This window comes from Tyto alba, unplaced genomic scaffold (genome assembly GCF_018691265.1).
Source record: "Tyto alba isolate M040663 unplaced genomic scaffold, T.alba_DEE_v4.0 Super-Scaffold_23, whole genome shotgun sequence".
Lineage (NCBI taxonomy): Eukaryota > Metazoa > Chordata > Aves > Strigiformes > Tytonidae > Tyto > Tyto alba.
In genome coordinates, this window is record NW_024881297.1 from 28,701,773 (window position 1) to 28,723,134 (window position 21,362).

General features: G+C 43.6%; 2 protein-coding genes across 5 annotated transcripts; one reads left to right on the forward strand and one right to left on the reverse strand.

Moving 5' to 3' along the window:
* The first annotated feature begins 1,736 nt into the window (after nt 1–1,736).
* CERS5 (ceramide synthase 5) lies at nt 1,737–20,671 on the forward strand. 4 transcript variants are annotated; one of them, XR_006165672.1, is made up of 11 exons: nt 1,737–2,016; nt 7,748–7,853; nt 9,910–10,040; nt 11,042–11,099; nt 11,707–11,757; nt 12,442–12,534; nt 13,894–14,022; nt 14,308–14,414; nt 16,299–16,455; nt 17,566–17,664; nt 19,382–19,487. XR_006165672.1 is itself a non-coding variant. In XM_032996425.2 (11 exons), the coding sequence occupies exons 3-11, from the start codon at nt 9,959–9,961 to the stop codon at nt 19,532–19,534; spliced, it is 888 nt and encodes a 295-aa protein (XP_032852316.2). In that variant the 5' UTR covers nt 7,553–7,615; nt 7,748–7,853; nt 9,910–9,958; the 3' UTR covers nt 19,535–20,671. The 4 variants fall into 4 exon arrangements, 3 of the variants coding, with proteins under 3 accessions (XP_042652734.1, XP_032852316.2, XP_032852317.2); XM_032996425.2 differs by lacking the exons at nt 1,737–2,016; nt 17,566–17,664 and adding exons at nt 7,553–7,615; nt 10,644–10,701 and having other exon boundaries at nt 19,382–20,671; XM_032996426.2 differs by lacking the exons at nt 1,737–2,016; nt 17,566–17,664 and adding exons at nt 7,562–7,615; nt 10,674–10,701 and having other exon boundaries at nt 19,382–20,671.
* A 128-nt stretch (nt 20,672–20,799) lies between these two features.
* LOC122153783 (cytochrome c oxidase assembly protein COX14) lies at nt 20,800–21,251 on the reverse strand. The gene is made up of 2 exons (XM_042796801.1): nt 21,121–21,251; nt 20,800–21,041 (listed from the first exon to the last, which is right to left on the reverse strand). Exon 2 carries the CDS (start codon nt 21,031–21,033, stop codon nt 20,875–20,877), a length of 159 nt encoding a protein of 52 aa, XP_042652735.1. The 5' UTR covers nt 21,034–21,041; nt 21,121–21,251; the 3' UTR covers nt 20,800–20,874.
* Between the last annotated feature and the right edge of the window lie 111 nt (nt 21,252–21,362).

Genomic DNA, 21,362 nt, shown 5'->3' on the forward strand with positions numbered 1-21,362 from the left:
TCAGGGGGTTCTCAGGCATGGTAGCTGAGGACAGCTGAGGAGTTTTTTCCCCTGCCTTCCTATAAGCTTGTTTGTACTGCTGTTATCTTCACTTAAGCCTGAGGTGGGTCTGGTTGTGATAGAAAGGGGCTAAGGCCTAGAAGAAATAGAGTAAGTGTCCTGCAGCAGCATGAGAAAACGTATGTGTGTATGACTTGTACATAGGGAAAAGAAGGAGAAAGAAGGGAAGCCTCCTATCTAGCTGGAAGGTATTAGCAGTTGCACATCACGTGTACAACCTACTGCTAATTTTTCTTACTTCTCCCTGAAAGACTTGATTTGTGTAGGCAGAGGTATTGCAAAATGGAAAGCTGCTGTGCAAGCACATGCTGCTCTCTATAACCTTTACCTCTTACTAACATAATCCATTTGATAACAGATTTCCTCAAATTACCAAGCAATTAGAGATCTTTCTGACTGGAAATTGTGCTAAGTGTATTTGGAAAGGAAGGGAAGAATATTTGTTGTGGACTTGGATTTACTGAATATGCCTACTATTTGTTTCTTAGGAACGCTATTGAATTTTACAATGCATCTCTAGTTACATAATACTAATGCAATACTGGCTGCAGTTACCAGAGACTTTAATGTTATACATCATTAGTTCTAGTTAAATCTGAGGCATCTGTGAATCTGAGACACCATGACTCTTTCTGTTCACTCAAGACTTGCTGAACATCTTCAAGGAGAAATTAGTACAAGTGGTACTTTTAAATAAAGGCATTGATTAAAAGAAAGTGAACAGATCATGAACTAGTCTGTCCTTGAATCTATTAGTTATCATAGTGTTTGAGTGCTTAATGGACCATTTAATTTGCTCTCAACTGGACAGATGCCAAAAGAGCTATTATATGAAATGTGGATCATTTGCTACGATGTACAAGGAAGTTGGTGCTGACCACCTTTATGTGGAGTTTGAGAACCTAATTGAAAAGGTTACACAAAGGCTAGGCTTTGTTCCTTGGTAACCCTCACCCCAAGTCTGTCAAGCTAAAACACATTTTTTTCTGTTTTAAAAGCTATAAGGAACATCTTAAACTTTGCCAACCAGTGTACCTCTCGCTCTGTTTTGTGCTTAAATGTTAAACCACATCATTATTAACATCAGTGAAACTAATCCTTGGTATCTTACCATAAACTCTTCACCTGAGAAGTGGCGCTGGCCTGCTTGCGGCTCTGGGGCCTTTTCTTTCCGAGATGAGCGAAGCGCGGCTGAGGAACGATGCCCCCGAGGGGCTGAAGGGGAGGCGGTTTGTCTACCGGAGCTCAGGAGCAGCCGCCTCGGCAGCGCTCGGGGGAAGGGACCGGCCTCCCCTCAGGAGCCGGGGGAAGGGAGCAGCGTCCCCTCAGGAGCGCGTGCTTTAGGCCCGCATTAAAGACTCTCTTGAAGTCTTTTTTTTTTTTTTTTTTTTTTCAGTCAGAACAACTCGTCTCTGTTCGTGGGGGGAGGGGGGGGAAAAAAAATAACCAAAACCAAACCCCGAGGGGCTCGGAAGCGCGTGACGGTCCGCCCTCGCGCTGCTGCCCCTCAGCGAGCGCGGAGGTAACGGCAGGAGCGGCCGCGCGCGCGGGCCCCGCACTGCGCCTGCTCCGAGCTAACGGTCCGCGGAGGTGGGGCGAGGGGGCGTGGTTCTGGGAAGGAGGCCCCGCCCTCCGCATGCGCCCTCGCCACCGGCGGGGGGCGGTGCTGTCCGTTAGCACCGCCCCCCGCTGTCGGCTGCGGTGGCCGCCTCAGCTGCGGCCGCCGGGAGGGAGGCGGCGGCGGCGGCGGCTGAAGATGGCGGCGGCCGCGGCGGCGGCGCTGCGGGCCTGGTTTTGGAATGAGCGGTTCTGGCTGCCGCACAACGTGACGTGGGCGGACCTGGCCGGCGAGCCGGGCCCGCCGGGTAGCGGGCTGCAGTACCCGCGGGCGGGCCACGTCCTCTCCGCCTTCCCGCTGGCGCTCGGCATCTTCGCCGTGCGGCTGCTCTTCGAGAGGTGAGCGCGGGACCGCCCCCGCCGCGGGGCACCCCCGGGCCGGCGGGGCGCTGAGGCGGCCGGGACGCCGCCCGCTCCCGCCTCTTAGCAACGGGCTGCGGAGCGCCCCGGGGGGAGCGTCGGGCGGCCCCGGGGGCGAGGCGGGGCGGGTCGGGCCCGGCGGGGCGGCTCGGCTCGGCTGGGCTCCCCGCTCGCCCCTCAGGCAGCGCGGAGGCCTTCCGCGGAGGCCGTGGCGGGCTCTCCGCCCGCGGCGCCTCCCGGGGCTCTTTTTTGCGTGGAAAGGGAATATTGTGTAGCCCTGGGAAACCTGTCCTGGGTGTCTGTCACGACACACACAATCCCGGAGGGCACCTCTCTTCCTTGGCTTTGGATCCTGAGAGGCTCCTCCAGCGCTACCGGTACCTTATGCTGAGGTAGTGGGGAAAAAAAAAAAAAAAAAAGTCTGGGGAATTCACTTTTATTTCTCCTCCTGTCCAGGAGAACCTCGGCTGGGCAAGTGAAAGACAACTGGCTGCTCTGCAGTTGCTTTGCTTAAGTTGCAGGTCTCTGCCTTTATTGTACTTTCCTTGAGAGCGCCTGGATGAGGAAACAGGACTTGTTCACATGGCCTAGTATATTATTAAACAATTTGTGGATCCCCTGCATCTCAGGCATGACGGAATTGCGTGCAGATCATCTTATCTGCCCATAAGCAGGTGTAATACAGTGACTCTCATTTACTTGAGTATCCATAAACATATGATATTAACTCTTCCCTGCGGCACAGGTTTATCCTTTCCACGAGGTGTATCTCTTACAGCCACACGCAGGGCAGACTGTGTGGGTGACATAGATACTAATTAGTAAAGCGGCTTATTTAGGAAAATCGTTAGGTGCAGACCAAGACACCTTATATTCCTGTTCAGTTAGTTCATTAAAGATTGATTTAATCTTAAATTTCTACGTTGAAAAGGCAAAAGTATTTCAGCATGAAAAGGGCTGTAGGACTGAAGTGAGTAGGAATTGAGTTGGTTTTGTTTTGTGGGTTTTCTGTAAGAAGTGTGAATTTTTTTGAGCTCTCGGAAATGAAACAATAAGAGGGGGCTGGGGTGAAGTAAAAAGATAGGTGAACTGTGGGGAAAAAGGAAGCAGGTCGGCAGAGTAGGAGAGAAATTTGAGAGGTTCTTTTTTTTCTCCATCTTATCTTTCTGTTCTCCAAAAAAAATAAAAAAAAATGCTTCAGAAAACTACTGGCAGTTCAAACCAGTGCAGAGGACCCAGGAACACATGTGGTGGTGCCAGAATCTCATCTCAGCTTGGCATGCTACTGCTAGTCTTGGCCAAATGGTCACACTTGCCAGCAGACAAGGAAAGGAAGTTGTGAGACAGAACGATACCCCTGAAAAGGATATCGTAGGAAGGTCTCTCTTTCCAAGCCCTGTTTAGTCCAGGTGTCTTAGTCTGGGGAAGAAGTGCAAAAGATTCTCTTTTCTCCGGAGTATGGTATGTTAGGAGAGATACAGTGCATCTGATCTGAAAGGATTGTTTCTTTTTTTCATCTGTGTCTTTGCTATAGTGTGTCTCAATGGTGGATCCTGAAGTGAAAGTAAATTGTCAGAGCAATATCCAGAGCAGTTTCTAGTATGTTTATTTTAAAAGGCCATATTTTTTAAGAAATGCTTTTATCTTTCCTCCTGCCACTTTGAACATCTCATAAAAGTTCAGATTTGTCTTAATAAAATCCTATTGTGCATATACCCTGATTCAGGCTTTGGGGATGATTGTGTCAAATGTCTTCCTTGACACACACTTGGCAATTGGACTTGATGACTCAGAACTTGAATTATAGACTTGTGCAGGTCTTTTGTTTGAGCTTCTCTTAATTTCTTTCTTTTCTCTCTCCTGCTGTAGATCTTTGGTGTGAGGAAGTGCTTTTGTGACACTGACGCTTGTAATGCTGACACATGTTTCTGTTACTGAATGTTCCTATAAATTAACCTTTGCATCATGATGTTGGTAAAATATTCATTAGGCTGATTGTCTGTGGGAAGTAGATGACTATAGAAAGGAGGCAAGACTTGTAGAGGAAGATAAAGTCCTAACTCAGTGGTAGTGGGGTGGATTTTTGTGCAGGCAAGATAAAGAAGGACCTCTGCCCACAAGTTTATTTTTTATTTGGTTATACTTGCTGTTATTCCTCCTTACATATCTTGTCCTACTGCAGGCACCAAAAAAAATTCCAGGTATCTGCGAAAACCTGCAGCCTGTTATTCGTATGATGTGTTTATAATTACACTGGAATGCCCTTCGGTAACAGATATGCTTGTTACACTACAGGTCTGAGGAAGGATCTGCAGCATGTGCTCAAGCTGTGGGGGAGAAAAAAAGTGATTTTACATGTCACTTCATCAGGACAGTCTGGAAAATTAGCAACAGTTGTGGAATGAGGTGGTTTTATCTCACAGTGAAACTGAGAGATTATGGAAAGACAGATGCTTTCTTTGAGTGCGTACTTTATAAATCTTACTTTTTCACTGATTGTTCTTCCTTTTCGGAGCTGTAATGGGGAGTCATCAGATGAACTTGAATGTTCCATAAAGAAGTGTCCTGTCTTTGGGTTTGTGAAGTACAACATGCCTGAGAAATATTTGTTACATGAGTCTGTGTACTTGAAAATTGGTGTTGGTTTCAAAATCAGTCTATTGTAATATCTAGCGTGAAAAAGGTAGTTTGGTAGGTATGACTTAAGCCAATGAGCAGATACCTGTTCAGAAAAGTGTAATATAAGTATTTAAGTGATGATAATTCCTTGCTGGGAAGGTGTGGCAATAAGTTGACCTTGGGAATAGTTACTGCCGTTAAGGTTTCTGTGGAATCATAAAATAATTTAGATTAAGAGGGACTTCTGGAGGTCACCTTGTCCAGTCCTCTCCTCCAAGCAAGGCCAACATTCTAGTCAAGTCAGGTTGCTCATGATCTTGTGCTGTTCAGTTTTGAATATCGACAAAAATGGAAGTCATACTGTCTGGGCAGCCTGGGGTTTTTTGGTGCTTAACTGCTATTGCTATGCAGGACTTTTCCCTCTGTGGGATACAGTGCAAAACTTGGCACATCTGAAAACCTGTTCTGGGGCCAAAAGTATAACATTCCACGGAGGTTTGAAGTGTGAGTTTTCCTTAACAGACACCTAAAGGAAATAGCATGTCATCTTGATATTTTTTTGACTGACAACAGGATTGATCATTCACTTCATGTTCCACCTGCAAGGTGGTAACTGGTGAAAGCAATCGGACCGGGGCTGTTCAGTGGACTCCGGAGCGAGCGCCAGCCATGCCCAGCCCAGGTAAAATCCTGGTGTGGCGAGTCAGGAAGCCCTGCAGAAGGACACTTGTCGTTCTCAGTTCCACTGCACGAAGCCATTATTTGCAGAGTTAGCGAAGCTATGTTGTGGTGTTGGGTTAGACTTCCTTAAAAGTAATGAAATCCATTGCTGCCATCCTTTTTCCTTCCTGTTTCGGTGACCGGGACTACCTCTGTTGTCTCCATTGTTGTGACTTGTCTGCTCTTGTGTTGATGTCTGCTTCTGTGCACCTAGAAATGTTTGTGAGGTTTTTTTTGTTTGCTCTTTGGTCACCCACATGCTTGACTGAGTAACTGGAGTCCTGTGCTGTATCTATAGCCTGTGGCTTACTCTTGACATTTCCCCCCCCCCCCCCCCCCCAATTTCTGGAAACATCTGTATTTTTTTTCTTAAGCCTGCTAGTGAAAGTCTACTACTCAGGAACAGTTTCATGCAGAGTTTTGAGTGAGTTTGTTTTGTTGTTGGATTTTTGTTTTTTTCAGTCTTTAGGTCCCAAAGTGTATTATTTCTGCATATCTTTTTTTTTTTTTTTTTTCTGAGGAGATGCTGTTTCTTCTAACCTTGATGCTTTAGGTTTTAAACTCTAGATTAATGCCAGAACTTTGTATGGATCACTATTAGCTTTCTTAACCACTCTTTCTCGTCTTTATTTGTTTTTAAAACAAAAGACTTCAATTAATTGAATGTGCAGATTTTTAGGTTTTTTATGTTTCCTCTCAAGTGAGGAAACTGACCCAAACTGAGTATCTTCAAGCCGGGATTTTTTTTTTAATAGAGCTGTAAGCACCGTGTCCCAGAAAATGAAATAAAAATAATTGGCATCCTCTAATTGCACATGTGTACTTCTTTGCTGTTGTGTGGTATATCCTGTAGGAAAGAAGAGTATAAAGATGTACACTTTTAGAGGGGGTCTAGCCAAATGTTTCATAACATCAGAACATGATTTCTGGCTGGTGGTCTAGATTATAGAGGAAGCAGTGAGCCTTTTGAGCCAAGCTAAAAGGAAATCCTTTCCTTTTTTTTTATATATATATATTTTTTTTTTTGATTTAAGACTATGACTGTTGAAATGAACAGGACGTATGAAGAAATTAAGGACAGTGAACCCTGGGGCCACAGTGTCTATTACTTGTTCAGTATTTTCTGAGAGCAGGGGGAGTTCCTTTAGGATTAGTCATAAAATGATCTGTAATTTCTCAAGGGGAAAACCCCACAACCTGTGTCTCTTCTTAAATACAGTCATAGCTGTGTGTTACTGAAGTACTAACAGTGTACTCTCAAGAGTGATTGCTGTTGGAACACTTGCAGTTGTGATTCTCCTGATTTTTAATTTATCCTTTTAAACACAAGGAGAAATGGTAACAAATGTAGTGGAAAAAGCAGCATTTTCTGCTTGATGGCACTCCGAGTCTGCTAAATGGAATACATATGTGTAATTTGTTGTCTTCAAATTAGTTGTCCCTGAAACAATCTCTGTTTTGAAGCAAAATAGATTTAATGATGCAAATGTTGGGTCCTTTTCAAAATCCGTTTTGAGAAGCAAGTTCTTTGCTCACTCTCTGTCTCAAAATAATTGATTACAAAAATAATAAAAATTGCTTCTTGAAACCCCCCTCTCTTGCCCACCAACAGGAGAGGAAACAACTCACATGCTCAGGTAACAGATGCATTTTCCTTAGAATCCGGTGCCCATTTTGACATAAAGGTACAGCAAACCCTAATAATTTTAAAACATGTATATATTAATTCTAGTTGTAAAACCAGGCTTATTTTCGGAGTATCTATGTTACAAAATTCATAAAGTCTTAAACTGGCTTTTGGAGTACACGGTGCATACAGGGCTGAAGGAAATACTGAGATTTTGCATCTTCTTCACTCTCTTGAAGGAAACAAGCCATTTTATTTTTCCCAAAGACAAAAAAAAGTCAACCCAAAAATCTCTGTATCTTTTAGAAACTGTGTCACTTGAACTTCCCTTTTTTCTGAGCTATGTGACACCAAGGCATATTCTGAAAACAAGGTATTTTGTTTAGGGCTACAAGGGCTCTCGCATTTATGTTCTCAGAGGACTCCTGTCAGTGATCTATTTTATTTCTGGGTAATGAGAATCGCCCTGGGGGAGCACATTCTGATCCTTACAAGCCAAGGACATTAAGATTTAATTTTTCATTTTAGATGTGTGTACTGTACGTGCTGTCTGCAGTTACCATTTGGAGTAACAAAAGATATTACTTCACCTGTGAAGTTTCTTTAAGCAAAGTGAGTGGAAATCTTCAAAAGCTTTTTGGATAGGTTTTGCAGTGGGTGACACGTCAGGGACCTTGTAATTTAGGCAGAGGAGGGCAATAGATATCTTGTTTTAATCTAGTTCTTTCTTCGGTACTCTTCCAGGTTTATTGCCAAGCCGTGTGCCATAAACCTTGGCATTCAAGACAGCGGACCTCACAGAGCCCAGCCCAATGCAATTTTAGAGAAAGTGTTTACATCCATCACTAAGGTGAGTCATGCTTCAAATTCTGCTAGAAACGGAGGCCTCTAAGTAAGAGTATGGAGGGGCTTTTTGCTTCCACTTTTCTAGTTTGAGAGAAATGCATTTCACGCTGCATGCACAATGAGTGTGCTCTTTCTTATTTTACTTTGCCTCTGGCATGTCCTTGTAGCAAAGTAAATTCTCTTTATGGCTGAACTATGCTTTTGTGCACAGAAGAATCTCTTTGAATAAAAAAATGTTCTTTTTAAAAAGGTATGAGGCTTCTTCCTTTAGTTCCTGCCTTTGTCCAAATTGTAACTCTTGTAACAAGTGGTAATTCTTGGTTTAACAAAAAATTTCCCAGTATCTTTTACTTTCTATTGGAAAAGTGCTACTCTTTTCCTTGAGTTCGGTTCCTTTGCTGGTTTTACTGGCCAGTTGTGTGAATGCCTTCCTCTTATTTTTGCCATCTACTGTGGAAATGGACAACAGCTGTCCCAGTGGAAGTCAGTCATTTAAGGAAAGCTTTCAGTCAATGGAAGTGTACCCTGATGAAGGGTAGGACATTTAATGTTGACAGTAGGTGTTTCTCTTGATTGTTTCATGGACTTTCTTTCACTTAAGCAGACAGTGCTCCTTCACTTCAGAATTACAGAATTCCACACTGTCTGTACTCTCCTGAATGTTGCCAGTGAAGTCCACATAGACAGCGTGATAGATTTTCATTAAAGATAATGAAATGGAAGGTTTTGTGTTCTGATTTGGTGATGCTGAACTTCATTCTGAGTGGAGCAGATAAAATGCTCAGTGAATGGAAGGGAAATTCTATAAAAACCTTACCAAAACTTGCTTGCCTCATGGGAAAAATAAAGTTTTGAGGTATTTAGAATGACATGTGAACTGCAAAGTCCCTATGATTTGATGCTGTTTGTGGGGAGGACTTTTAGGTAGGGGATGTCCTTGAATTTAATGTTTAAGAAACTCATGACAATGCATGCTGTGCAAAATATATCTAGTTTAGGAAAACAGAGCTGCGTTTAACTGTAGCAGTAAGCTTGTGTCTGCTGTTGGATTTGAAGAATCAGAATGTAGAGTGGCACTGATGCAACGGAAAGATTTCATTACTGTTCTGAAATCAGAGCTCTGTAAATTCTCCTTTGAGTCAGGTTCACATCCAATGCAGAAGTGTCAGGTAGCCCGAACCATTAAAGCCTAGAGAGATCTGGTTTTGATGGAATTACAGGAGAGTCATGGTCTCAATACTGAAAATCAAATGGCAGATTATTTTGCTTTTCAGTTGAACAGTCTGGTGACTCTTTTATTAAATCAGCATTCTGCACAGTTTTGGGGGGTTGTGTGTAACTCAAGTAGTAAAACGTGTTTATCATCTTTCAGTTGTCAGAGCTCCCTGGCAGAGCTTGTTAAAAGGACACTGAAACTAACGTGGCTTATCTCACCACTGGGCCATTTTAGAGGTAGTTATCAGGTTTTGTTCACTTTGTCTCTTATAAATCCATTTATGTCATCATTCAAACAGATAAACTGCCAGTAGAGTTTCCGGCCAGAGTATAGTGATATATTCTTTATCATACAATTATTTCAGTTTTCAAATTTGATTTTATTTATAAACTTTGACAATGGAAATAACACCATCCCTACCATGCCCTTTTGGAATATACAAATATCCTTAAATGTATTCGGCTTTGATCTTCCCGAGTTCTGAACTGTTTGAATCGATGTGCAAGTTTTAACAGGTAGGACAGGACATTTTAAAAGCTCCTCCCCCCAAATTAAGAAATAGAACAATTGCATTCTTTGTCATAATGTGCTGGCAAATGGTGAAATAGATGAGGAAATGTTAAACCAAAAGCATTCCAAAGAATTAAGTAATTAGTGGCTTATGAAGGTTAAACTTGAATGAACATTTGTGGCAATGGGTTCCTGCTTCTAGTCTGTATGTAGTGCCGCCTTAGCGAGTGGTTTTTGTTATCTGTGCATCATTTCTATCATAGTACAGCGGGGATCTCAGGCTGCAAGTAGGTTGAGAGGTAGGAGAAATGACACTTGTTTCATTTTCCTTCAGTCTCCAGATGGAAAAAGGTTAGAAGGCTTGTCAAAGCAGCTAGACTGGGATGTTCGAAAGATCCAGCGCTGGTTTCGTCATCGGAGGAACCAGGACAAACCCACCACCCTCACTAAATTTTGTGAGAGCATGTATGTTTGTGCAGGGGCCAAGATGTGGCTTCATCTTAAAGCTCCAGCTGTATGTTCTTTTTTCTAACTGAAACTGTGATCAATTGCTGATTTAAACTAGTCTCTTGGGGTTGGCTGGTGAAAGATAAATTCTTATATAGGCAAATGAAAGAAGTCAGGTGGGCTTTTTAAAATTCAGTATTCTAAAATATCTTGTGCATGAGAGACCAGAACACGTGTACAGGAGTTACTCCTGTCAACGATGTGCAGCTGTAGATAGTGGACCAGGTCCTTAATGCAAACATAGCACCTCAGTGTGCATGTGTGTGCGTGTATGCATATGCATGGCACAACTTCAGTAATTACACTAAAGACAACTCTGCTGTCTGCACAGTTATATTGTAGACCAGTGTTTGTTTCCAGACAGAATGACCTTATGGCTTACACAATTATGTATGTACTTTTATACAGACACTTCTTGGGTTCCTGTTCTTTTCATTTCAGTTCATTCTTTTGTTCTTTGTTTCTTTCTGAATGCTTGCAGTTACCTCTGTTAGTGTAGTAGCATCTGAATATTTTTTCCTGACTTGTTATTTCTTCTGTGCTGGTTTCTTTCCTTTCCAGTAACTTTCTTCATATTAATTCTTCCCCCAGTATGGTTTTGTCTACTTAAAGCCACAAGGTAAGAGGGGCAAATATATATATATTAGGATACCTTCTGGCTAATAATGACTTATCTTATTGTTATCTCATTACTGTATATTAAAGCATATGAATGATGCATGTTCACTCTGAATTTTATTTCAAACTTGGCTGTTGATGCAAACTCGTGCGTGGTGTGAAAACTCTTGAATAGGTTTAGCCTTACATGAAATGTTTACAAATGAAGGATTACCATTTGGTGGGTGAAAGCTTTTCAGGTGTCAGAATTGGGTTTTTTCACAATTGTTCCAGTTTGTGTTACAAATATTAACCAGAAGTTATTTCTATTTCACAAGTTTAATTTTTGCTTCTTTTTCCAGGTGGAGATTTACATTTTATTTAAGTATATTTTTTTATGGAATCAGGTTTCTCTGGACGGTGAGTTGATCTGTCACCCCCTTCCCCGTTGTTGTTCTGTGTGGCATGCAGCTGGGTTATGGCTGTCCTGCTGAAATTTAGGGCGTTTGACTACCTGTGTTGCTGCTTTGGTGCTTGCACCTAACTTAAAACAAGGAGGTCTTAGTGGTGATAGTCATCTTTCTGTTCCCTTATTTGAGGTCCTGGCGTTTCTGTTTAAGGACCTTCTTTGCACTGTAGGAAAGCTTCTATACAGATCTGTCATTATGGAAACATTAGAAACTTACTTGTCCTGTTACCCCAGAATGGGACAGAACTGTTTGGTTTTTTTTGCTACGGAAACCTGCTTATTTTTTTTTCTCCTCTCCCTCTTGAAGCAATACAGATTAATTTCTTTGGGTCTTTGTTGTTATTAGAGCTGTATGATTATTTGAATTTCCATTGCAGTATAACTTGCCTTTGACTGCAGAAAGAGTATTTTAAGTCATTAGGATGTTTTACAATAAATTTAGCTTGAATGGTAGAATCAAGATAAAATTTCAGTGAAACAGTACTGTAGTGGTCACCTGCCTTACATGATAGGGAAGAAGAAAACCAATAGAGTAATAACTTTTCTTTTTCCCTTTAGGCGCCCTGGTTTTGGGACACACGACAGTGCTGGTACAACTACCCGTTTCAGGTAGGAGATAAACACTTAGTAGATTCCAAACTTTGCACAATTTCAGTTTGTAATGTTTGTTAATGATAGCAGATTGAAACTCAGTGAGTGCTGCTTGTTATCCTGGGGGGTGGATGCTGCACAGGCTGCAACCTGGTAAGCTTTCAGTGAGTGAATGGCCATCCCTTTTGGATGGCACAAAGATGGTATTTACTCTTTATGTCTTCAGATCCTGGTTAGGTTTGTCAACAGCACTGTTTCCTCAGGTAGAATTGACACAGTTCATATTAATTTTATGTTTACTTGCTAGCGAGATTATTAACAGTGAAAAAAAATGATGCATAAAATTACACTGGTAACTCACAGTGTTATTTTCATTATGCAGCAACTATGATTGTGTAGAGGCCAACCAGTCTTTCAGTGCCTGGTTTTCCTAATGCAAGAGGCTGCAGTGTGAGCTGTAAATACTGACAAGGGAATCTTACTTCCTTTGAATAAAGCTCAAACACACAAGCATGTGTGACTAAGCCTAGAGTAAGACATCTGTTGCTTAAGCTTGTTTTTACTAAACCTTAATTCTGGATCTTTTAACTTATGCCTCAGCATTCTGGAGGAACAGAGTGGGAGGGGAAGGAAGAAGTCGATTTCAATGTAAATTTTGAAGTACTTGGTCTTCTAACTGTGCTATCTTTGTTTGTTTTCCAGCCTCTAACATCCAGGCTTTATTATTACTATATCTTGGAGCTGGCCTTCTATTGGTCTCTCATGTTTTCTCAGTTTACAGACATTAAACGGAAGGTGAGATTAACCAGAATTGCACTAACTACTTTGCTAAATAGATAGGACTAACAAAAAACGGGAGTGTGCCTGGCCAGTAAAGCTAAAGCGTAGTAATAACTGTATTTTCTTCCTCATTCACATCTTTCTGTAGCCTACCTCCTTCTGTAATCCCTACCCAGTCCTGGGGAAAAGGGAGGAGCAAGCCTGATATGCAACCTGGAATATCCTTGAGAGTCCCTTTCACCTTCCAGAGGAAAGAACAGAATCACTCAATACCTCCCAATAAAAAGTTATCAAATCGCTGCATAAAAATAGATTTAATTAGAAGGCTTGCGAGAAAACATGAAAATGAGATGCTCAAAGCAGTACCTTGCTGAGTCGAGTGAGAAAATGGCAAACACTAAAGCAATAATAAATGGGTTTTGAAAGTAATTTTTCATCTGTGTGTGTAGCAGAATGGTGACTGGTCGTGATTGCCGGAATCTAATTCCGTTGTGCTGCAGTCTAGGATTTGGCTTATTGTTGCTGTTGGAAAATAGTTCATAGTAAATCATGGTTTATTGCTTCTGCTACACAAACTGCAAAGTAGCAAATTATCCCAATTCTTGCACTGACTGTTCAAAAAGAAAAGTTGGCCTGGGATTTTTTTCTATGCTGAAATATTAGCAGGTGAGGCATTACAGAATATCTTGGAGCTGCAGAAAGGGAGTGATTAACAGCATCTGTGATACCATTTATAATGTTTAATTTCATACTCTGACTTGAACAAAGTGGATTACATTCCCCACTGCAAACATGGTAGGGTACATTGACATGTAAGTGTTGTACCCAGGGGGCTAAACTGGAAAACAGCACTGAATGTACGTGCATTGTAAACATTTTTTTAATGAAGTGGCCTAGTTCTTGCTGTTGGGTTATTTTGTGTTCTACGCCTGCTATGCTCTGACAGGCTTTTGCACATTGACAACAGTAACAGCAGCGTACTTAAAACTTGTGCCAAAAACTGAAAGGACTAGCAATATGACTGTAAAACCAAAAGGAGCCAAAAATAAGGGCCATATGTTGCCCTGTCAATCTTTTCAGTGGGGTCTGCAGGCATACTTCTCTTTACCTTGCACGTGTGTGCCAAAGAGACTGCTGTGCCCGCGGATGCAGAGTTCTGACTTCACAGGAGCACAAATGCTGGGAGAGACCTTTCTGGAACCTCTGGTGATGACGGTTGATGATGTGTGATGAGCTGTGCTTTATGTAAAGTGGAATCAGAGTCTGAACTGAAGTAATCCCGTGACCCCAGTTAGTCAGTTTTGTGGCTCTGTTCCAAACATTTGTATTTGTTTGACAGCCAAAGAGTCTTCATTCATTTTTTACTGCTTCCAGGACTTCCTGATCATGTTCGTCCATCATTTGGCTACAATTGGACTCATTACATTCTCTTATATGAATAATATGGTGCGGGTTGGAACTCTGGTGCTGTGCCTCCATGATGCATCAGATTTCCTTTTAGAGGTGAGTTTCCTTTCACATCTTTGCATACCTAATGTTACTGTGGTCTCAGGGGAACAAGCTGACTTTCCTGTTCTTGATAAACTGCTTTAAATACGCCGTAAAACTTGTGCTGCTGATCCTGTCTTGTCAGCTTTTCCTCATAACAGCTTTAGAGCTGAGAATAATCCCTAAATGTTCCAAACTCCTTAGAAATGTGATGGCTTGAGGGTTTTTGAAGCTCTACATCCTGGTAATTACATGAGTGCACAAAGGGAGTAATATTCTCATGTTTCTTGTCTCTTTTAGGCTGCAAAGCTAGCCAACTATGCCAAGTACCAACGTTTATGTGATGCTTTCTTCATGCTCTTTGGTGTCGTATTCATTGTTACACGGTTGGGCATTTATCCTTTCTGGTAAGCACCTTGAGCTGCAAAGTCTTGTTTGTTCTTCCAATCCTTTAAGCAAAGCCTTTGTATATTTAGACTTCTTGCAAGCATTCTAGCCTGTCCGTCGAGGCAGCCTGAAGTTGCAGACAACCCAACTACTGTTCGGAGCAGTACGTTCAATGAGGCATATGAAGAAACCTCAACCATCAGCTGAGGGAGTGTGAACAGTGACTAGAATCCTAATGCACAGCTGGCCCCTCTCCTCTTACTGCAAAGTGATGACAGTGCTTATTAGCTGGAGCCAAGTCAGCTGCTATCTGCTCTGAAAGGCTTGAAGGGTTGTTTGCTTCTCTTACAAAGCTTTGGAAATAGTTAGAAATGAGGCATGGTCTCTTGAGGTAAATTTGATTTTTGAGTATCTGGCTTAGTCATCGTTGCAGTTTCTGATTCTTATGACACTCGTGTCCTACCCTTGTGTCGTGACTGTTCAGAGCCCGAAATAGGTCTTGAGTTTCTTGGGAGATAAAACCCTAGCTAAATGGCTTACAGCTAATCATCCTATAATGAGATTCCCTCTCACCTCAATAGGTCAGGCTTGGTGAGGTTCTTCTGTTGATGAACTGTTATCCACTTCTTGCTTCTGTTGAAAGTGTGATGAAACCTTCATTACACCTGATTATTACTCGGTTTCTTTCAGTTTTACTGCATATATTTATTTCCTAGGGAATGAACAGCTTGCATTCCCATTCTTTTTGGGTGCCTTGACAGTAGGCAGAAACAACACTGACACTTTGGTATCAGGGTTGCAATTAAAGCTCTTGCTTGTTTTCCAGTAAATGCATCAGAGGAGTCTGGATAAGGAAGAGCTTTAATTCTTATGTCTTCATAGGCTCCTTCCAGTGACAGATGAGATAGTTGTCACTGGTTTTATAGCTGTTGTCTGTCGTGAGGTGATGCTTTTGCATCATGCTATTGCTCAGCAGTCCTGTAAATCTTTAATGTATTTTCCACTGGCTGTAACATAATTCCTCAACTTTGTAGAGAAATCTGGCAAGCTTGCAGCGGTATTGCAGACCCTATGCTATTTCACTTCACATATATTCCTTTCCCTAATTAGTAGTATAAAACATCAATAGATCTCTGGAATGGCATTTAATTCATCCATAAACTGGCTATGAGTTAGCTGTTTCTGCAGCTGCATTTTGGGGAATGTGGGTTCTTCTTTGAAAGGCTTGTTTTTCTTTTCCTGTGAAATGTTAAAAGCTATGTGAAATTAATGACGTCTTTAAAGGTCTCTCCATACCTCTCTACTTCATAAAATCTAAAGTGTTTATTAAATTACTTAAGTACTGGCAATAACTCCCAGCGACAAGAACAGCAAAACAGCAATGAAAGAAAGCACCAAGCTTTCTCCATAAAGCAGTTTCTAGTCCTCCAGCTTGGCAGGGTAATCTATAAAAGTCTGAGAGAAGAAAATAGCACAGAGGGAAGGAGGCCTACTGGGAACAAAATTCCTTCCTGATCTTTAAATATGGGTGAAGACTGCCCAAGTATGAATGTGTTAACAGTTGTTTTGATGACCAGTGCAGCTCAGCATCACTTCCTGTAAAGTTATTATAAATGCTTACGCTTTTGAGAAGGAAATTGGCAGCAGACCTGTATGTGTAACCAAAAGGCGGAACATTCACATCTTCTCCTGTTTGTTGCTCAGTTCAAATGTTTCTAATAAGCTTTAGTCTGTCTCCTAACTCTGGCAAGAGACTAGCTGCATCTCTGCTCTGACAGGAGCAAAGCAACAGATGCTTAAATGAGATACAAACTGTTGTGCATCTGGCCAGTCATCTTAATTTAGAGCTCAAAGCCATGTTACCAGCACAGCCGGTCTGTAATGTGTTTCTGGATCTCTTTTAGGATTTTGAATACAACCCTCTTTGAAAGCTGGGAGTTGATTGGTCCTTATCCTTCATGGTGGCTATTCAATGGGCTTTTGATAACCTTGCAGATCTTGCATATCATCTGGTCTTATCTCATCATTCGCATTGCCTACAAGGCCCTCGTACGGGGAAAGGTAAGATTGCTGGTGACTGTTTTGGGTCCTCTTTCCTAGAGCCCTATTAAGCAATCATGAGAAACTGGGCCCTTCAGTGAGGGCCAGTACCAGTTCTCAAGGGACTTGCATCAGGAGTGCTTTGTAGAACAGCAGTTTTTCTACCTTGGTTGCTCTGCTGACTTGAGCTGCCAGGTGTATACAAAGGCAGGGATGCTTTCCTCTCTGTTCTGGTCATGCAGGGAAATAACACGATTTTCCAGTATGTTCAGATGTTGTAATACTAGTGAGGATGACAGACGTGTTATGTACTTTGGTTGGAGTTTAAGGTGGTAGTAGTCTCTTTTTTGAACAATCACATAGGATGTTTTACAGCTGGTTCTGGGGATGTGACGAGGGTTATGTATCTTCCACTTGTTAGTACTAACACAGGCTTCTGGCTGTTGGTGGGAGCCTGGCATTGAGCTGCAGTATGCAGAGGAGAAAGCGTTATCAGAAACCAGTGCAGTTTGGTGGTTGTCACAGGACTAATGGGTTGCAGTCTAGCTTCAGTCCTGAATATTCTAATTATAATTTGTGTTAGGAGTCTTAGGGAGAGGGAGGGTGAAACTACAGCAGCTGCTTAGCAACGTATTGCCCTAAGAGTGAACAATGCTGACTTTCAGCTGCAACCTTGGTTGCAAGCAGAAAAGTGTAGTTCAACTGAAGTAGTGTGAGACAGGGCAAGCCAATCTAGGAACTCATTTGACAGCCAGCCTACCTATCAAGAGAAGCCACTTGCTTTGCAGCTACCAGAGATCAACAGCTGATTTCACAGCACAAATGCTTTTTTTTTTTTTTTTAATCGGGTATCTGATATTCTGATCTGATTTTTTTCTCATGGCTCTTTTATTTTGTTTGACTTCTTAGCTGCCCCTACGCATGGAATGTAAATGTAACCTTGAAAAATATTTATATCATAGTTGTCTGTGGCAGTGATTGTCAGGGGAAGGCGTGTTTCAGAGTATGCACATAATCTTTTCATCTGTTCCCCACAGCTGCTACTGCAAATGTCTTATTTTCTGTCTGTGCAGCTGCTCCTGTATCCTGAGGTCTACATCTTTTTCCTTTCCTTGGTTCTCTCCTGTCCAGGTGACCTAGCCAGAGAAAGGACTCTTAAGCTCTGTCTTCTTCATTCTTTTCTCCTTTTCTTTGTGCCAGATTGGAGCTGAACAGTTTCATCCTTTGCATGTAAGTGTGATCTGTGCTTCTGCTTGTGCCCTGAAACACATCTGCGTGTTTCAAGGCTAAAACAAAAGCAAAGGTATGGTCTTGGGACTTTAAATGGCTGGTGCCTTCTCCTAAAATGTTTCTCTCCCTGGTTGATACAGGGCTGGTTCTGACTACGCTAAAATGCAGGTTTTTCCAAAGGTCAAAGCAGCGTCCTGGGGTTTGTTCTTATCTGCTGTCAGCTGGCTGCATGACCTTCACCTTTCTGCTTTTATACACCCACAGAAACACTGATATCTGTCTTTAGTGCTCATTAACACTCTGCTGAGTGGAAGGGGATAGGAGAAATGCAATGTTTTTTGTGAAAAGGAGTAGAACAGTCACTCATCCCCCAAATAATGGGAAAAATTTCAAGGGAGTTCTGCTTCCTTCCAGTGATCCTTTGAACTTCCAGCATAGCAGGAGAGTAGGGAAGAATACCAAAAGTTCTGGCAACAGAGAAAAGCCAGTACATCCAACAGGCCTGTCAAAACCAATCCTGGAGATCATTAACTTGCCCTGGCTTTCTGCCAGATCTTCCCTTGAGTTCAAAAACTTCCTGCCTGGTGCTGTTGGAAAGCCCTAACCCTGACTCGGAGCAAGAAGAGTAGAATGAAATCCTTGGAAAGGTGCTAGCCACAAAATGCTTGCACGTTAAGTAAATGAGGGCGATTAGTCGCAGAGGCAGAAGCGTGGAGAGCCTGCCGTGGGGTATGCAAAGCACGGGCAGTTCTGGCAGCCACTGCTGGGCACTGGTGAGGTTATGGCTCTGGCACCCCGCCACCAGCCAAGGTGCTTGTTTGCAGTTAGGGCCGGGCTTGTGATCTCTTCCCTTCACCCTCTGGTGCGCTTGGCCCTGCGGTGCTGGGACAGTGCCCTCCTGCGGCGCTCGGTACAGCCGGCAGCAACGTGTGCCTTGATCTGCCTCGGGAGGCTCAAACCCCACGTACAAATCAGACTCAGCTGGATTTGCAGTCAGTCTTTTAACTAAAAGCATAGCTCTGTAAAGCAGATCTAGATCTCTGGGCTGAGGTGTTCTTTCTGCTCCTGAACGGGTGTTTGCTGGATTAGATAGTTGTCTTTGTTCTACAGCCCACTGTCCAAACAGTCTTTTGCTCGTAAATGAGTTCTCATGTATGAATCACAAGCTGTGAAAGTGGGGGGGCACTTTGTGCAAAGAGTAATGTGATAAATATAGCTGGTTAATTTTTAAAATATCAAAGCCGCTCCCTCTAGGACACAGTGTTCTCTAAAGCCGATATATGCATGTTGGTTTGGTCATCATACCCACTGATGATTATGGTGTGAGTTTTTTGATTCAAAACAAATTTGTTGTTTGGAAAAGCGGCCTTTAACCAATCTGGAATGCAGCTCTTAGAAGAACAACCAAAGATCTATCGTGTCCTCTGATCTGGTGAGAGCAAAGGAGGTGTGGTGCTTTCACAGATGTACAGAGTGTTTGGAAAATGGAACTCGTATTTCCAAATTGTCATTTTTGGTGTCTGTCTCTTGCATTCTGTATGTGATGACAGGTTCCTCCTTGTGAGTTTGAAGTGATTCAGGATCAAATGTAGAAGGTAAATATAACTGACTGAATCTGGTTAATCACATGGGCACAGCCTTCTAACTACTGTTTTCTGTGAATTTTTCAACTTCCCTTCTCCCCTTTCCACTACCAAATTTCATCTGAAACGTTCAGGTATCAAAAGATGACCGCAGTGATGTAGAGAGCAGCTCTGAAGAGGAGGATGTGAGTTCCAACAGCACAAAAGGAGTTTTCAGCACTTCAAGTAACGGCTCCAACCGCATTAATGGCCACGTGGGTAGTGGCCAGTGGACAGAAGAGGAGTAAGGCCGTGGACTGGCCTTGAGCAAACACGAACTTATCTTTAAATATCTAGATGTGTTGAGCTCCACATTCCCAAGTGATCTTTAATCAAGATACCCCTTCCCCAGAAACGTCCAGCAAATCTGAAATGGGCACAATCCAGACCGGTCGCAGGCTTTGCACAACAGAAGGGATAAAGCCGATGACTAGGGCAAAAACAAAGCTGCAGATTTCACTTTAAGCCATTTTGTACTCAAATCATAGTCCCATCGATATTTGCAGAGGTATCTTTGTTTGTGACAAACTGGTTTTTACTAGGATCAACTCAAGGCACAAGAAGTTTGGACTAGGCTGGCTGCAGGAGGGTTACGGTGCCATTTCAGTGACGGTTTGCTCCAGTGCAGGTTCAGCATCTCTCCTCGATGCACTCCAGAAGCCACTTCAGAGCACGAGGAGCCCACGGTTCCACGTCCCAGCTACCCCAGCTGTAGCAGAGACGACTCTTCTCAGTCCTGCTGCGAGCGCTTGGGACTAGAGCCAGGCTTTGAGTTGGACTGTGCTACAACAGAAGCGTCGTTCTCACTTGCCACCGGGGTGCTAGATGCTAAGGAGGTTTTAGCTTCTATCTCTGCTGTCACGAGGGACCAGGCCAGCGTTTGCTGCCTATTTTGGTGCTGCAAGCCCCTCTGAAGTCTTGACTACAGCCTTCTGACATGGGGGAGGGGGGTGGTTTATTGCCCCTAAGACAACTATCACAAGACATGCGTTTTATTTTTTTTTTTTTTCTGTTGCAAGTTGGTGGTTTTGAAGATGTTTCTAGACCTACTGGATACAGTTGGCTAAACTAGGACTTGAGCTGAGGGCGGACCAGTACTGGTGGGCTGTGTTTAACTTTCCACAAAATGAGATGTTTCAGTCCTGCATGTCTGTACTCGAGACAGAAGTGAATGTTGCTGCTCTGATTTGGCAGCTGTGGAGGAATCACTGGGCTGGAAAGGCAGCCACACCATAGGCTTTGCTTCTTTTTTTTTTTTAACTCAAAGGTACTTGGGGGCAATGGAAGATCTGTGTGTCAATCATGAGCAGAATTTTGAAAACTTCTTGAGTTAACATTTTATACCATTGTTTACTCTTATCTCCGATTAAAAGATGCTTCAGAAATTTGGCTGACATGTTTTATCTTAAGAAAATAAACTCGAGGCCAGGGTCTGCCCCTTTTTGCCCGCACCAGTTTAAGCTGGGCGGGCCCTGTTCTGCGCTGGCTTTGGCAGACACCACGCGGCACCACGTTTGGGCGTTTTCACACGGTTTTTATTACTCTCCTTCCCCCCCCCACCCCAGCCGGGACCGGGTCCCCGGCGCCCTCAGCTCCCGGGGCCGGCGGCGGACTGCCGCTCCCGGCGGCGCTGGAGGAGGCGGTAGGCGCGGAGGCCGCACAGGTACCCGCCGTACACCGTCAGCAGCATCATGGAACCGGAGAAGGCCTTGTAGCCGAAGTCGGCCAGCTGCTTGCCGGACACCATGGCCGCGCCTGCAACACAAAGCGGCGGTCAGCGGGGCCGGGCGCGTTCCATTTCCCACCCCCCCCCGTTCCCCCCGATCCCAGTTACCTGCGCCGCGGGGCTCCGGTAGCACCGGCGCGCCGTCCCGCTGCCGTGCCCTTCCGGGTGGAGCCCCCCGCCGCCTCCCGTCACGTGATAGGGGGAGGCGCGTTGCCGCGCTGCCTGCTGGGAGGTGTAGTCCGCGGGGGAGATGCGGCGCCCCCTGACGGCGGGGAGGCGCTGACGCTCTGTCACCTCTGGCGGCGCCCCCAGGGCCGCGGCCGCCCCTCAGCGCCCCCGGCCCCGCTTCG